At 41.5% G+C, this 12,305-nt stretch overlaps 1 protein-coding gene and 1 long non-coding RNA gene across 7 annotated transcripts in view; one reads left to right on the top strand and one right to left on the bottom strand.

Moving 5' to 3' along the window:
• The window catches only part of LOC311521750, a 55,502-nt gene that overhangs the window by 1,668 nt on the left and 41,529 nt on the right, over window positions 1–12,305 (bottom strand). For all 4 annotated transcript variants that reach the window (XR_014711960.1, XR_014711961.1, XR_014711962.1 and 1 more), the window contains 2 exons: window positions 3,685–3,832; window positions 250–494 (listed from right to left, as the gene is read on the bottom strand). This is a non-coding gene — a long non-coding RNA (uncharacterized lncRNA). The remainder of the gene's footprint in view (window positions 1–249; window positions 495–3,684; window positions 3,833–12,305) is intronic.
• The window catches only part of RPS6KA5 (ribosomal protein S6 kinase A5), a 194,679-nt gene that overhangs the window by 162,728 nt on the left and 19,646 nt on the right, over window positions 1–12,305 (top strand). For all 3 annotated transcript variants that reach the window (XM_084630302.1, XM_084630301.1, XM_084630300.1), the window contains 2 exons: window positions 5,710–5,803; window positions 9,713–9,883. In XM_084630302.1, coding sequence (XP_084486428.1) covers window positions 5,710–5,803; window positions 9,713–9,883 — 265 coding nt within the window. The remainder of the gene's footprint in view (window positions 1–5,709; window positions 5,804–9,712; window positions 9,884–12,305) is intronic.

Genomic DNA, 12,305 nt, shown 5'->3' with positions numbered 1-12,305 from the left:
AGGATCCAACTTGTGATCCATCAACTCCTTTATAAATCAATACAGACCTGACCTTCTCTCTGCAGAAGCAACCTTTGGCGGGAATGTTCTTCAAGCAGTTGCCCAAAGATAGATTCACATTAATTTTGAGGAAAAAAGGAACACTGTTCTATCTTCTCTCCATCCCTCCAATTTTTTTCATACTGCTAGCTATGTCCCACATGTCTTGGATTCAGGGAGCTGTCGGTATAGAATGAAAAAAATTGTTACCTGATGATTCTTCTTCGAGTGATGTCCCTGTGGTTTCTCCATTTCAGATGTTGGTGTGTCCCGGCACTGTTGATCAGAGATTTTCAGTAGCAGTGTCTGTCTAGGATGCATGTGCACAGTAGTCGTCTTGTGGTGCCTTCGGTGCCTCATCTAGCATACATGCGGTCCAACCCCTTCAGTTCCTTCTCAATCGTCCCTGGCCTGAGACAGAGCTCCATGGCGATGTCCCAATGTCTCTCTCAAACCTTGACAAATATAATTAGAAATAGTGTTAGCTTTTTCCTAGTATAGTTAGTTTAGTTTAGTTTAGGCAGTTCAATTTTTTTTTCTTTTCCTCAGAGTGGGGAACACTTAACCTGATTCAACAATGCGTGGTTCCCAGGCTTTAAGAAATGCGGGTCTTGCCACAAAGCTATGCCCATCTCAGAAAGCTATTCTCTCCGTGTTGACTGCCTTGGTGATTTGCACATTCCCCAGAAGTGCACTCACTGCAGCAATTTGAAAGTGAGGGCGAGGCGTGATTGAGACCTCCATCTAAAACTTATTCTGATGGAGAAATCTCTCCAACCGGCCTCTATTCCAGGATAACAGACCCCTTCCACAGAGGAGTCCCTGGGCACATCCACTTCAACTAAGGACAACACTCAGTCCTCTAAAAGATTGAGGTAAAGAGCCACGACCTCTCCGCCGAGAGAGCTGTATAAAAAGAAACCGTCATCTGCCAGGTTGCTGTCCTCGGTGCTGATCAACCCCTGGGTGAGCACTTTGAGGCATGGGGAACCTCCGGCACCATCTGCACTGGGACCTCTGCTGAGCCCCATCAGAAGGACAAGGAGTCGAGGCACAGATCTAAGATGCCTCCTCCCCTATGGCACTGACCATCAGTACTGATGGCACCAACATCACCGCAGAAATTCCTGCAACAAAAAGATATCATGGTCTTTTCCATATCACAGTCCCTGCTCTTCAGCACCATTGGCTCCCCTGAGCATACAGCATCGGACCAAGCAGTATCACCTACCATCCCACCATTCTCCAGCAAAGATGACGATGACCAGAAAGAGGGTGTCTTCTCTTCAGACCATTCCTCACCTACAGAACACAGACCACCTTGGGAACCCATGAAATCAAAGGTCCCTTATAGACATGCAACCATGGTACAGGTAATCATGGATTTGCCCACCTATGCCCTACTGCAAGCAGTGGTCATCTCAGGATCCATGGGCAGCATACAGGACTCATTACAACAGACCCTCAAATCCACCCAGAGGTGAAATCAGATCACCATCCTCCATAATGGAGATCTCGGAAGCCCAGGCGGTAATGGGAGATGCGAGGGAAGAGGGCATCAAGCAGGACATAACTCTTCTTCATCACCAGAGGAAGCATTAATGCTCCCACCACAGCAGACGATTTCAAATAGTTCCAAGAACTGTTCAAAAGGGTAGCTCAGAGTCAGGACACCCATCACAAACTCCTCCAAATTCTACAGACGTAGCTGATGTCTAAAATAGCGTTGTCATGAATGATGCCATCATGGAACTGGCGGAGACAGTCTGGCAAACACCAGCTACTGTCCCACTAGCATGCAAGAGGGCAGATGGGAAGTACTACATGCCCACCAAGGGTATGGACTTCCTTTTTTCCCATCTACCACCCAACTCCTTAGTAGCAGAGGCCGCAAATCAGTGTGGCAAACAACCACACTACAGGTGCACTCCCCAGGACAAGGAATACAAGAGATTCAATCTCTTCAGTCCGAGGGTCTATTCTTTGGTGACACTACAAGTGGTAAATTACAGTGTGCTCCTAGCCAAGTATGAGCATGATAATTATGGCAAGCTGAACGAATTTATTAATGACCTCCTAGAGGAAGGGCTTGCAAAATTCAAAGCCATACTAACTAAGGGACAGCTGGTTGCCAGAACAGCACTACAAGCATCCCTGGACATAGCGGACACGAAGGTGAGAACAGCAGTCAGAGCTGTAGTAATGCACAGAGCATCATGACTGCAATCTTCAGGGATTCCAAAAGATCTCCAAGTGAAAGTGGAGGATCTCCCATTTGACAGAAAAGCCTTATTCTACCAAAACAGACAAGGTCCTCCACTTGATAAAAGATTCCTGAATGACTCTTCATACTCTCGGTATACATACACCTGCCACGAAACAGAGACGTTACCAGCCATACCAATGAAACAGACACATACTTCCAACCTCAGCAACAACAAGAATATGAACCCCAAAGTCAATGACCACTACCAATACAGAGTCCTACCTTTCGGCCTTTCCCTTGTGGGAGTAGTGGCACACTTCCTCAAACAAGGAATAATCATTTTCCCATATCTAAGCTGTTTACTAAAAGGGCCTACCCGCTTAGACGCAAAAGACAACTTTCAGAGGACTATCACTCTCTTCTGGAAGGTAGGGTTACAAATAAACAAAAAGCGACCCTAGGTCCCATACAACAATTGGACTTCATCAGGGCTCGCCTCGACTATGGAGGCCAGGGCATCATTACCGATGAACAGATTCATAACTCTGACCAATCTTATCTAGGTAGTCACGACTAGCCCACAAATATTGGCATGAACCTGTCTACAACTATTAGATCACACGGTGGCCATGACTTTTGTGGTAAAACACGCAAGACTAAACATGTGCTGCCTACAAGTTTGGCTGAGTTCAGTGTACATATCAAGCAAACACAACCTGAACAGAAGCCTAACACTGCCATTAAAAGTACTGGAATCTCTACAGTGGTGGACAAGAATGGAGAATGTATGCACAACAGATGCCTCGTTGATAGGCGGGGCACCCATCTGAACTAGCATATGATCCAAGGGAGGTAGTCATTTACCAAGACCCAACTACACATTAACCTATTAGAATTATGCGTGGTGTACAATGCCTGTCTTCACTTCCTCCCACCGATAAATTACGAAACAGTATGCGTGATGACCAACATTCATTGCATGTTCTATATAAATTGACAAGGAGGAGCCCACTCTCACTCAGTATGCATCGAGGCCATGAAGCTGTGGAACTGGTGCATAAATCACAATATAAATGTTGCAGTCTTCTACCTCCCGGGTGCCAGAATATGATGGCGGATACACTGAGCAGATAATTTTCTCAGGACCAGGAATGGTAAATGAACAGCAAAGTCCTACTGTACATATTTCAGTGATGGGGCTTCCCTCCCATCGATGTATTCACAACATCACAAAATCAAAAATGCCCCCACTTTTTCTCAAAAGCAGGAATGGGATCCCGATCACTGGGAAATGCCTTCCTAATCACCTGGGACAAATCACTCTTTATGCATTCCCACCGATACTGCTGCCCTCGCAGGTAATACACAAGATACATGTCAACATAGCCAAGGTGATACTGATAGCCCTGACATGGCCCAGACAGAACTGGTACCCTTACCTGATGCACATGGTGGTATGCGCTGCATGAACTCTCCCACTTCGGACGGACCTGTTATCACAGGACGATGGTCAGGTTCTCCACCTGAATCTGGAGAAATTTCACCTGAAAGCATGTCTCCTACATGGTTCCATCATGATGAGTTACACTGTTCAGAACAAGTAAACATGTATTACTAAACAGCAGGATGTCAACCATGCACAATGTGTACCTCCAAAAATGGAAAAGATTCTCCTTATGGTGTCAGAAAAACAGATAACTGAAGTTACTGCACCACTTCTGTTAGTGTTGGACTACATATTAGAGTTAAAGAGTCCGGACCTTTCAAAAAGCTCCATTAAAATACACCTAGAAGCCATTACTGACTTTTGACTGAGATCGGAATATCAATATTTGTGCATCCAATCACCAGCACTTCCTCACCAGTATGCTGAATGTTTATGTGAAGGTACACCAACCTAATCAGTATGGGACTTAAACCTGGTGCTCAAATGCCTTACCAGACCTCCATTTGAATCCTTAGCTACTTGTTCCCTACTTCTTCTATCAGTGAAGATGGCATTCTTGGTTGCAATCACTTCCGCCTGGCGAGTTAGTGATACTGGGGCTCTCATGACCATATCTTTTTAGGGACAAGGTCACCTTGAGATTGCAAATTCCTACCCAAAATGTCATCTTCCTTTCATCTAAACTAACTGATCCACCTTCCTTTTTACCCTAAACCACACAGGAACACACAAGAGACTATTCCACATACTCTAGACGCCTGACGCTCAATAGCATTTAATCTGGACAGAACTAAGCCTTTCCGAAAATCCCTAAGGCTTTTCGTTTCCACGAATGAACATTTCATAGGCTATATCCACGCAGAGACTATCAAAATGGATCTCTAGCTGCATCCAGTTCTATCAAAAGAACAAAACAGAACCCTTAACGGAGATCAGGTCTCATTCTACACTATCAGTAGCAATCTCAATGGCCTTTCTGAACAATGTACCAATAATAGACATATGTAGAGCTGCTACCTGGGCCTCTGAACATACATTCATGAACCATTATGAAATCACTCAAGGTCAGATGCCATATTTGGCCTAACAGTGCTTTCTTCAACTACACAAACAACTCTGAAGCCCCTTCTGTACACAATGGGGAACTGCTCTACAGTCACCTGAAGTGGAGTACCCACAGGGATATCACTTGAAAAAGGAAAGAAGGTTACCTACCTTGTGCAGTAATTGAGGTTCTTTGAGATGTTTGTCCCTGTGGGTGCTCCACTACCCACCCTCTTCCCCTCTACTTCGGAGTCTGCAATAGGGACTCCACAGCAGAGAAGGACCTGAGGGGATTGGACCATGCACTAGATGAGGCGCCAATGGCGCTGCAACTGACTACTGCACATGTGCATCCCAGGCGGACACTGCTACCAAAAATCTCCGATGAACAGTGCCGGGATGCACCAATATCTGAAGTGGAGCATCCACAGGGACACACATCTTGAAGAACTTCAGTTATTGCGCAAGGTGAGTAACCTCTTTTTTTTTTTCTTTTCTGAAATTGATTCACTTCACCTATGATATTTGTAAGATTTCTTCAGAGTTCAAGTGTATAATGAATATAGTTGAGTATAGTGCTATTATTTAAAGTGATATTATTTTATGCAAAATGGATTTAATGTTTCCATACAGCTTTGGAAGTACTTCTCTGGCATGAGGGTGGAACAGGTAGTGCCAATGTTTCAAGCCTAATGGGCAAGTCTGAATTGCTTATAGTGTTCGTAAAATAACAAAGTTTTTATTCTTAATATGCCAAGACATGCCTGAATCATAAATTTGTTTTATTTATTTATTTACCCCCACTCTTGTTTGGTTGGTTCAGTTTGCTTGTTTGAAGGTGCTGATTTCTAATTGTGTATATCAAAAGGGCAACTGTTCTAATATTCCAAAATCTGGATTAGGAAGTGTTTAAAAAATAGATGTAACAATTTTCACTTTGAAATTTGCTCAGTTAAACTTGGTAATTTTCCAGAATGGAAGCCAACACCCAGAAGGAAATAACGGCTTTGAAACTCTGTGAAGGACACCCCAATGTAGTGAAGTTGCATGAAGTTTATCATGATCAGGTATTCTGAAGAAACTATAATAAGTATTTTCCAAACACATTTTGTTGCGTGTAGTATTAACTCTTGTGATAAAGCTTACTGCCACTCTGTATAGATAGCTTTTTCCAACTAATTGAGTCTTGTCTATCTAGAAAAATTATAGCAAAAGCATTAAAGCCAAAGGAGATTACATTTTTATTTATATACAACAAAAATGTATTTGCGGGAGCTCAGGTATACTTACCTTCCTTCAGAGGTCTTGTGAAGTTTAAATGATATATGTAACATGCTTGGGAATCCTTGAATTTATGGTGCCACATAAATACCAAGATTATTTCATAATTTTGTTTGTTTTCAAATGAGGCAACCCAAATAATATAATAAATTACCAAATTTAAAAGCAGCTCCTTTTTTAAAAAATATATTAGAATGTGCTTGAGTTTTATTTAGTTGTAGAAACCTCAGTTATCTATTGTATCCGAGCATAGCTCAAATGTAGTGGACAGTGGTGGCCTCAGAGAAACCAGAGCAGCTGGGGGGCCTACTCTAACTTGTTCTGCTGGTGTAAGCTCCCCAGCAGAAGATCAGATATAATAAAGCTGAGCTCCTCTACAACCCTGAAATGCCCCCAGCCCCTTCCAAAATATCTCTTATGCCCTTTATGCAAGGGTCTGAGAGAACAGCTGGTAGGCATATGCAGCACAAAAATGCACTTAGCAAACTGAAGAATCTGACCCACAATCTTTAAGGAAGGAGGAGATTTACATTTTCACTATTTATTCTTTATGTACTAAAATATGTTCAGAATGTATTATTAATGTACTTTTTTGAGTTCTTAATCAGAAAAATCTGTTTAAATTAGCTCTTCATGGCAAGGTGCTATATTTATTTTCTTCTTTTGAGCACAATCAATACTTAACAAACAAGATATAACAATAAATGTACTCTTAGATTATTGTGAATCTGAGTAGCCTACCTGCAACCAGCCACTCATCCTGCTTTTCATCCTTTTGCAGCATGTATACAGTCACCACCTCGAGGCTTCCGCAGACTAGAGCTGGTCAATTTTTTCCAAATTTTGAAATTTTTAAAAAAAATCACAATTTTTTTCTCAAAAATTTCCTTATTTTGTACTAGCTCTACTACAAATCTAATCAGGTTCTCCATTGGGAATCATGCTCCGATTGGACCTGCCAATGTTTGTCAGGCTGTGACTCTTTTTTGGCAAATCCTGGGACATTTGCCATTGAGAGAATATTTTTTTATCCTCTTTCCCTGCCCCTTCCACTGTGTTCAGGGATAGGGGGAGAGAATCGCAGAAAAAGTAACCTGAGAAGCCGAGCCTTTAGCTTAACTAATTAGATATAGTCTCTGTGCCAAAAAATGCCCACCCATCTGCACAATTCTGCTCCTCCTAATACTGCCCATCACCATGGTTAGGGGACAGACAAAAGGTAATATCTCTGTTCCCCTCACATCTTTTCAGACTTGTCTCACCTGCCCCAGATTATATCCTTGGAAATTTTTGTTGGGAGATAGGACTGTGTAATGGGGTTTACAAATCCCAAACTGAGCATCGGCAGAAGGGAGAGGAGAGTCTTCCCTCCTTACAGGCAATCAGGCTGATCACACCCCTGCACAGCTACCAGAACTGCCAGTAATGGACTCATGCACCCACAGCTGTGACCAATGAAGTAAATAAGCCCAGCTATGAAAGAGGGAGAACAGAGGGAAAGGGGAGGCAAAAAGGCCTGGGATAGCAGAGGGGCAACAGCCCATGCCATGCTGCTTCTGAGAAACTGACAAAGAGACAAAAGGAGACTGCAAGCCTTGGAGTTTAAGGGCTGATAGACTCCATTTAAGTTAAGTATTCATGGACTGGTCTAATTGTAGATGAAGAGGACCAGTTAAGACAAACCTAGGACTCCTAGACAGACTAAATCAAGAGCAGTTGACAGGGTGACAATGGCCATATCAGATACTCATACCCATTGTTTTTCAAGGCTGGTTGGCTAACCAGCCCCATCTTGCTTAAGGGAACTACTGAGTTCTCAATTCCAAGGTACCAAAATCTTTGTGGTGAAGGGCTGTAGCCCTTTTCAAGCTTGGTGAGGTCACAGCCCATCTGACAGAGTGAAGAAAGTGTGGGCTATGGTTCTCCCCCTTTTTATAGAGGTGAAGCCTATATAACAGTCTCCACAATGAGTGGGATTTCCCTGTGCTGGGGAATTCCTATGTAAAGAGGACAGGGATTTCCCAGCTGAGGAAACACTGCCTACCCTGTATCTCTCCAGTCTCTGGGCAGGATTACCCTAACATAGGGAAACCCTGATCCAAAACACCCTGCTGGCTTCCTGTCTGTGAGTCTTCTGCCCGCCGCCCCCACACCCCGCCCCAACAACCTCATGCCCTACATTACTTCCCTGAAAATGCTATACTTTTCCCACTGCTCCCACCTTTACATCCCCATAGTCTTTCTGTTTTTCCTAGATCCCCAAACCTGACTGCTGTCTCGTTGATTTTCCATAACTCTCCCCACAGCCCTACCAGTCTCATATTTCCAGCTGTCTCCCACAAATCTTATGTCCCTCCATCCAATAGTCCTTATGCCTCCCTGTCCTGGCCTCCCCGCATCAGCCCTCTTCAGTCTCTTTGTAGTTTTCCCCTACTCACCAACCGTGTTGTCCTTCCCTCCTCCCATTATGATCATCTGCCAAATACACCTCCTTCAAAATGGCCCCTTCCTCAACATCCTTTAATGCCACCTCTTCTCCAGTACTCCACCAACCCCCTGCCAACAATTAACAGGTTTTAAAGAAACAAGGAAATTCTCACAAAAAATACTATAATTTCTCCCAATCACAAGCAAACATATGACATTTACTCCAAATTCAGAGTTTGTAAAGGTACAAAAAAAAGACTTCTCAAAATTAGTTTTAAGGATTTAATCTTGTTGAAGTTGTAATTAAGTGTGTGTGATTGAGCGTAATTCCATGTATTACGGATGCTTGTATGTTGGAAGGAAAAAGGAGTTTGTTGTGAAGTCTTGGGTTGCATTGGTGATATGTTTGGGTATTGGTGACAAGGCATGTGAATTGTGATTGGTCTTTATGTTAATGTTTGCCTTAAGTGGTGACTTCCTTGATTTTAAAAATTTTTGTCTTAAAGGAAATACACTCGCACAACCTTCCCTTTTAGTAACAAAGTTTACTGTTTGGGAATATTAAATATATGTTGTGGTTCTAGTAATGGTACAGCAGCAGCATGAATGCTTCTATGTGGGAGATGGGATCTGAAGCAGTTGTGGATAATTAAAGACTTGGAAGTAAACTTTCAGGAGGCTGTGAAAGGATAAGGAACTTTTTCTGGTATTAACTTTATGTCTGTGATTAATTCTTCATGCATAGTGATAAAAAATGTATCCTTATGTGGAAGCAGGCAGTGTTCACCACTCTTTCAGCTAGTTTCTACCCACTAATGTGTATAAGTGAATCCCATAGATGTCAGTGGTAGCTGTGAGCATCAGACACCTCTAAGAGTAGGATTTGGTTCTTAATATTTTTGGTCTCGTGAAACAGCATTATAAACAGAAGCTTTACTCATCCTGACTTCTGGAAAGAGAGAACCTACTGCAGTATAATATGTAGCTGGTGGAAGACAAATGTGTTTTGTTGCAGAACAAAGAACCAGACAAAAGAACTGATGAGAAAAAAGTGCTGTTATGCTTTGCAGTTTAAAAGGCTATATTTTCCCACCTCTTTCTGTCTTAAATGATACAGGTTTTGTTTTTCCTAAATACAGTTGTGTAGTATTTTTAATACGAAACAGTAAAAAGTTAGGACCTAATTATTAATAATTAAAATCCTCAAAGTGTTGGTATATAATCTGATTTTTCTAAGGTTTCACATTAAACTGTTTTTTGTTTTCTAGCTTCACACATTTCTAGTAATGGAACTGCTGAAGGGAGGAGAATTGCTTGAACGCATTCAGAAAAAGAAACACTTCAGTGAGACAGAAGCCAGTTACATCATGCGCAAACTTGTTTCAGCTGTGAGCCACATGCATGATGTAGGAGTAGTCCATAGAGATCTGAAACCTGAGGTATAGTGTGGTATGATTGTATATATTATTGTTCTAATACTTTAGTTACACATTCTATAACAAAGCAGTGTAACCCTTTATTAAAGGGCATGGTTACTTTAATGGAAGAAGTACTGTAATTAGTGTGTTTTTCTTGCCTTTTTTTGTTTTTTATTAGGAAATGAAAGCTTCATACTTATTTACTGTCTAATTTTATTTTATTCCATTATGCTATGCAATCAATAGTAAAAACAATAAAATACTCAACTCAGATAAATAACTGATCTATACATTTTTAATTTTTTATTTATAAACAATCTGAACTCCACCATGTAGCAACATGATGAGAAAAAAAAATCTGTCTTCAAAATTCAATTTTGTCTCCTCAGGGACAAAAATTCTATTATGTTCTGATCATAAATGTATGGTTATTGCATAGCATAGCTACAAAGTGGCATTAAGGTTGTTTCAGTGCCTTTACTGTCCATTTCCAGGCCTCCTTGTACTTCACTGTGAATTCCTGGGTTTGAAGTGGTTGTTTTTGATGGAATTAGTGTCCTTGTACTGTTTTTACCCTCAACCTTACTCTAGTTTAATACAGTTTTCACCTGAGAAATAATATAGGTGAGGAGGTAGTGGGTCTGGTAATTAAAAAGAGGGTTGTGGGGATCAGCAGGAGTCTGAACTAAAATCGTTGCCTGAAGCCAGAACTCTGAGGGGATAAGAAAGTAATCTGCCTCCATCAACCCACTAAACCTACCAAACTCCACCAAAAAAAAGAGCACTGCGATGCAGAGGATGGATTCTCAACATAAAAATTAAAAATACCTCATTCAGAAGGGTGTTTCCAGCTCACAATGTGGAGAGGCCTCTCAGACTCCAAGTGAACACATAGATGTCAAAGCAGACAGAAATGTGAAGGCTGAAGAAAATGAGTCACCAAGGCAGACAATTTGGGAGTTGATCTTCAAGGCCTTGAGAAATGATCTGATGACTGATTCTAGCAGTAAAGAAGGAAGTAACTGATTTGAAAGGTTGAGTCATTGTCTGTGCCAGAGATTGGCCTAAGAAGCTAGTGAGAGACAGCCATTGCTGCAGAGCTGCATGACACTGTTGGAACACAGAGAGAAGCAGCTTAAATTGGATGATCTAGAAAACAGAGTGCGAGGAACAACGTCAGAATTAAGAGACTGCCTGAAAATGCTGAAGGAGGAAATACAATCCAGTATGTAAAAATTTTAATCGTAGATTTGTTAAATCTCAGTTCTCTAGAAGACATGAAAGTGGAGAGAATGCATATGGTTCTGTTCCCCCCACTTGGAGCTTATAATAGACCCAGTGATTTGATTGTGAAATTTCATCAATGTCAGCAGAAAGATTTAACTATGGAAAGAGCCAGAGAACATTCAGAGTTTATACCCAAAGATGACAAGTTGTAATTTTTGCATGACCACTGTCCCTAACTTTAAAAAAGAGAAGAGTTGGGGGAAGTTTCAGCAGCACTCAAGAGGGCAGATATATGCTACTGATGGGGATTCCCATTTAAATTCTCATTCAGCTTTCAAAATCCGTTTTACCCAGTAAGAGACGTTACACAAGGAAAAACTACAGTCCACTCACTTGGGATAGAAATCAAAATCTCAGAAAGGCAAGAGGATACTCTGGAGGTGGAAACTAAGTATAAAATGGTGAAAATATCTTGACAGATGGTGAAACCCTAGAAAAGGAGGATAGGAAAAGAAAGACTCGAGAGAATGTACTGTCATTGGCAAAAAATGAACTTGTACAAGAGGACTCAGATACATGAGTAGTTACCAAAAGATTACCCTGAAAGGACTTCTTGAGAGTCATCAGAAATGAGCAGTTTAACAGTAACTGTTAATGTTATAAAGAAAATAGTATGAAGTGTGTTTCAATTGGGATGATTATAACTGTATTTAGTGTAGAGCATATGTAGGACGATGGGGGGTGGGGGGGTGGAGTGTCCCAGAGATGGGGAGATTGGAGAAAATAGAAAGGGGTTGTTGAGGAGCACTTAGGGGTTCTGTGTAAATCTTCCCCATGTGACTCAAATAATAGGATGGCAATCTATCCCTAAGGTCTCATAGCTGGGGAATGTAACTCCTTTGGATTGCAAGAGAAACAGTTCATGGGGAAAGCTAATGTGTTTAGGGTTCAAGAAAGCACAGTCGTTTGGTGTTTTTCTATTTTGGTATTTTATTTTTAAAATAAGGGGAATAATGCAGGAGAGGGGTGGGAGGGAGAATTAATACAAGACATAGCTATGGAAATTTACAAACAGAAATCACGCCATATTCAGGCACATGGTTCTGAATAGAACATAATTTGCAACAAGAGACATTGGCCACTCAAGGGTTCATGCTATCAAACAGCTAAATAATCACAGTTTCAAGTTTTTCAATAAGCTAAATAGTTAGTTATT

This window comes from Lepidochelys olivacea, assembly GCF_965140295.1.
Source record: "Lepidochelys olivacea isolate rLepOli2 genome assembly, chromosome: 6".
NCBI lineage: Eukaryota > Metazoa > Chordata > Testudines > Cheloniidae > Lepidochelys > Lepidochelys olivacea.
This window is presented reverse-complemented; position numbering and strand designations above follow the sequence as displayed.